The 1,735-nt window shown below is 53.7% G+C and overlaps 1 protein-coding gene across 1 annotated transcript; it reads left to right on the top strand.

Moving 5' to 3' along the window:
• Nucleotides 1–310: 310 nt before the first annotated feature.
• Nucleotides 311–1,175, top strand: PPTG_19133 (hypothetical protein; the record flags this gene model as incomplete). Its single annotated transcript, XM_008917484.1, has 1 exon — nt 311–1,175. One exon carries the CDS (start codon nt 311–313, stop codon nt 1,154–1,156), a length of 846 nt encoding a protein of 281 aa, XP_008915732.1. The 3' UTR covers nt 1,157–1,175.
• Nucleotides 1,176–1,735: the final 560 nt, after the last annotated feature.

The raw sequence follows: 1,735 nt of genomic DNA, 5'->3' as shown, positions 1-1,735 counted from the left end.
GCCGTCGGAAAAATGTGCGATCGACTCACTTCCAACGCCGGGGGACGATGGTAGCATTCTTGTTTACCCTGGTGGTAGCACACGCTGTGCTTTTGACGACTACTCTGACAACACCACGACGTTCGAGTCAAGTTCGACGTACTTCTTCCAAGTGTTTCCGAATCAGAAGCAAGACAAGTCCAAGGTGCTTCTGTACTTCCAAGGAGGCGGCGCCTGTGTCGATAAGGATACTTGTAACTTCGCGTTGCAATGCCAACTTGGCGCTAACTCCCTCATTACGACGGCTGCAAAAGTCGACAACAGTGGCATTATGGACCGTGGCGCCGTTGATAACCCTTTCAAGGACTGGAACGTTGTATTCCTCCCATACTGCACAGGAGACCTCTTCGTGGGCAACACGCAGCTCGAGGCCTCCGAAAGCGCGTACAATCAGGCACTAGGTAACAAGCAGTGCCTCGGCCAAAATCGCAGCATGCACCTGAACGGCTACAATAATGCAAAGGCTGTGCTGGACTGGGCGCTTGAAAACTTCCCTGACCCAAAGCAGTTGGCTATCGGTGGCTATAGCGCAGGGTCGCTAGGCGCACAACTTTGGTCGGCGAAGGTTGCTGACATGTGGAAGGTCGAGCAAAAGTCGACGAAGTTCCAGGTGCTGGCGGATAGCTACGTCGGCGTCTTCCCGGAGCACAAGGCAGCAGCTAGTTCCCTTGTGAATTTCTACGGCGGCTGTGACGTTGACTTGCATTTTCCCGAGTCGATGGCGGCGGAATGCAAGGCGGGCACGGCTACGGCCACTGCCCTGGTCGACGCCCTTATTAAGGAAACCCCCAAGAGTGAGTGGTTGTTCATCGACAGCACCGCTGACCGCACTCAGCGAAAGTTTTACGAATTGGTGCGGCTGGGCATCGCGGGCTACCCATTCACGACTCTTCTTGATGCTGGCGAGTTCTTCGGTAATCTGACGCAGATTTTGGACTCGCACGCGCAGCTGACGAACGTGACGCGCTTCAACATCGATAGCGAGCAGCATGTGTGGCTGAAGTCGGCGGAATACGCGACCGCTACCAGCGTGGACGGCGCCGTGCTGGGCAATGTGCTCTCGGAGTGGCTGGGTGCACCTTCAACGAACGCGAGCAACCCGCAGGTTGGTCAATAGAGGCTGCGCAACTTGGCAAACCAATAGACGCTGCATGTTTCGTGTTTCTTTTTTTTTTAACAGTTTTTTTAATCTGATTATGCCATAGGGAAGTGAGGTCCTTCCATATGGCATTTAGTTTGTGCTCCTTTCCGTTAAAGTCCTTAAACCTTATATTTGGGGATGACAAGCATTCTTTGAATTCGGTTTTGCTTAATATTTCGCAACTGAGAAATAATATATTCTAAATTACGATACTGTTCACCCTAACCAAATACGAGGTGCACCACTGTAACCTGAACGGTTCAGTCGATTCCTATCGAGACAATTGGCAAAGATGGCACTCCACCGGAAGCAGCGCGGTGTCGTGGACGCCGCCCCCCAGTACGTTCGCATTCCGACGGTGCACGCTGGTAGTCGGCCAGTGGGATACTCGCTGCGCGAGACGCACCCTCGCGCCCAGCGGGTCTTTGCCAAGCGCTACGCGGAGGGTGACCGGTCGCGTAAGATCAGCTCTCTGCAGTTGCGCGCGTGCTTCGTGCTATGCGTGCTATTGTATTTCGGTGCCATCTACTTCGCGGACGACATAGCTAACATTGG

Source organism: Phytophthora parasitica (genome assembly GCF_000247585.1).
Source record: "Phytophthora parasitica INRA-310 unplaced genomic scaffold supercont2.103, whole genome shotgun sequence".
NCBI lineage: Eukaryota > Oomycota > Peronosporomycetes > Peronosporales > Peronosporaceae > Phytophthora > Phytophthora nicotianae.
Note: the sequence above shows the minus strand (reverse complement) of the source record. Positions and strands in the feature narration are given on the sequence as shown.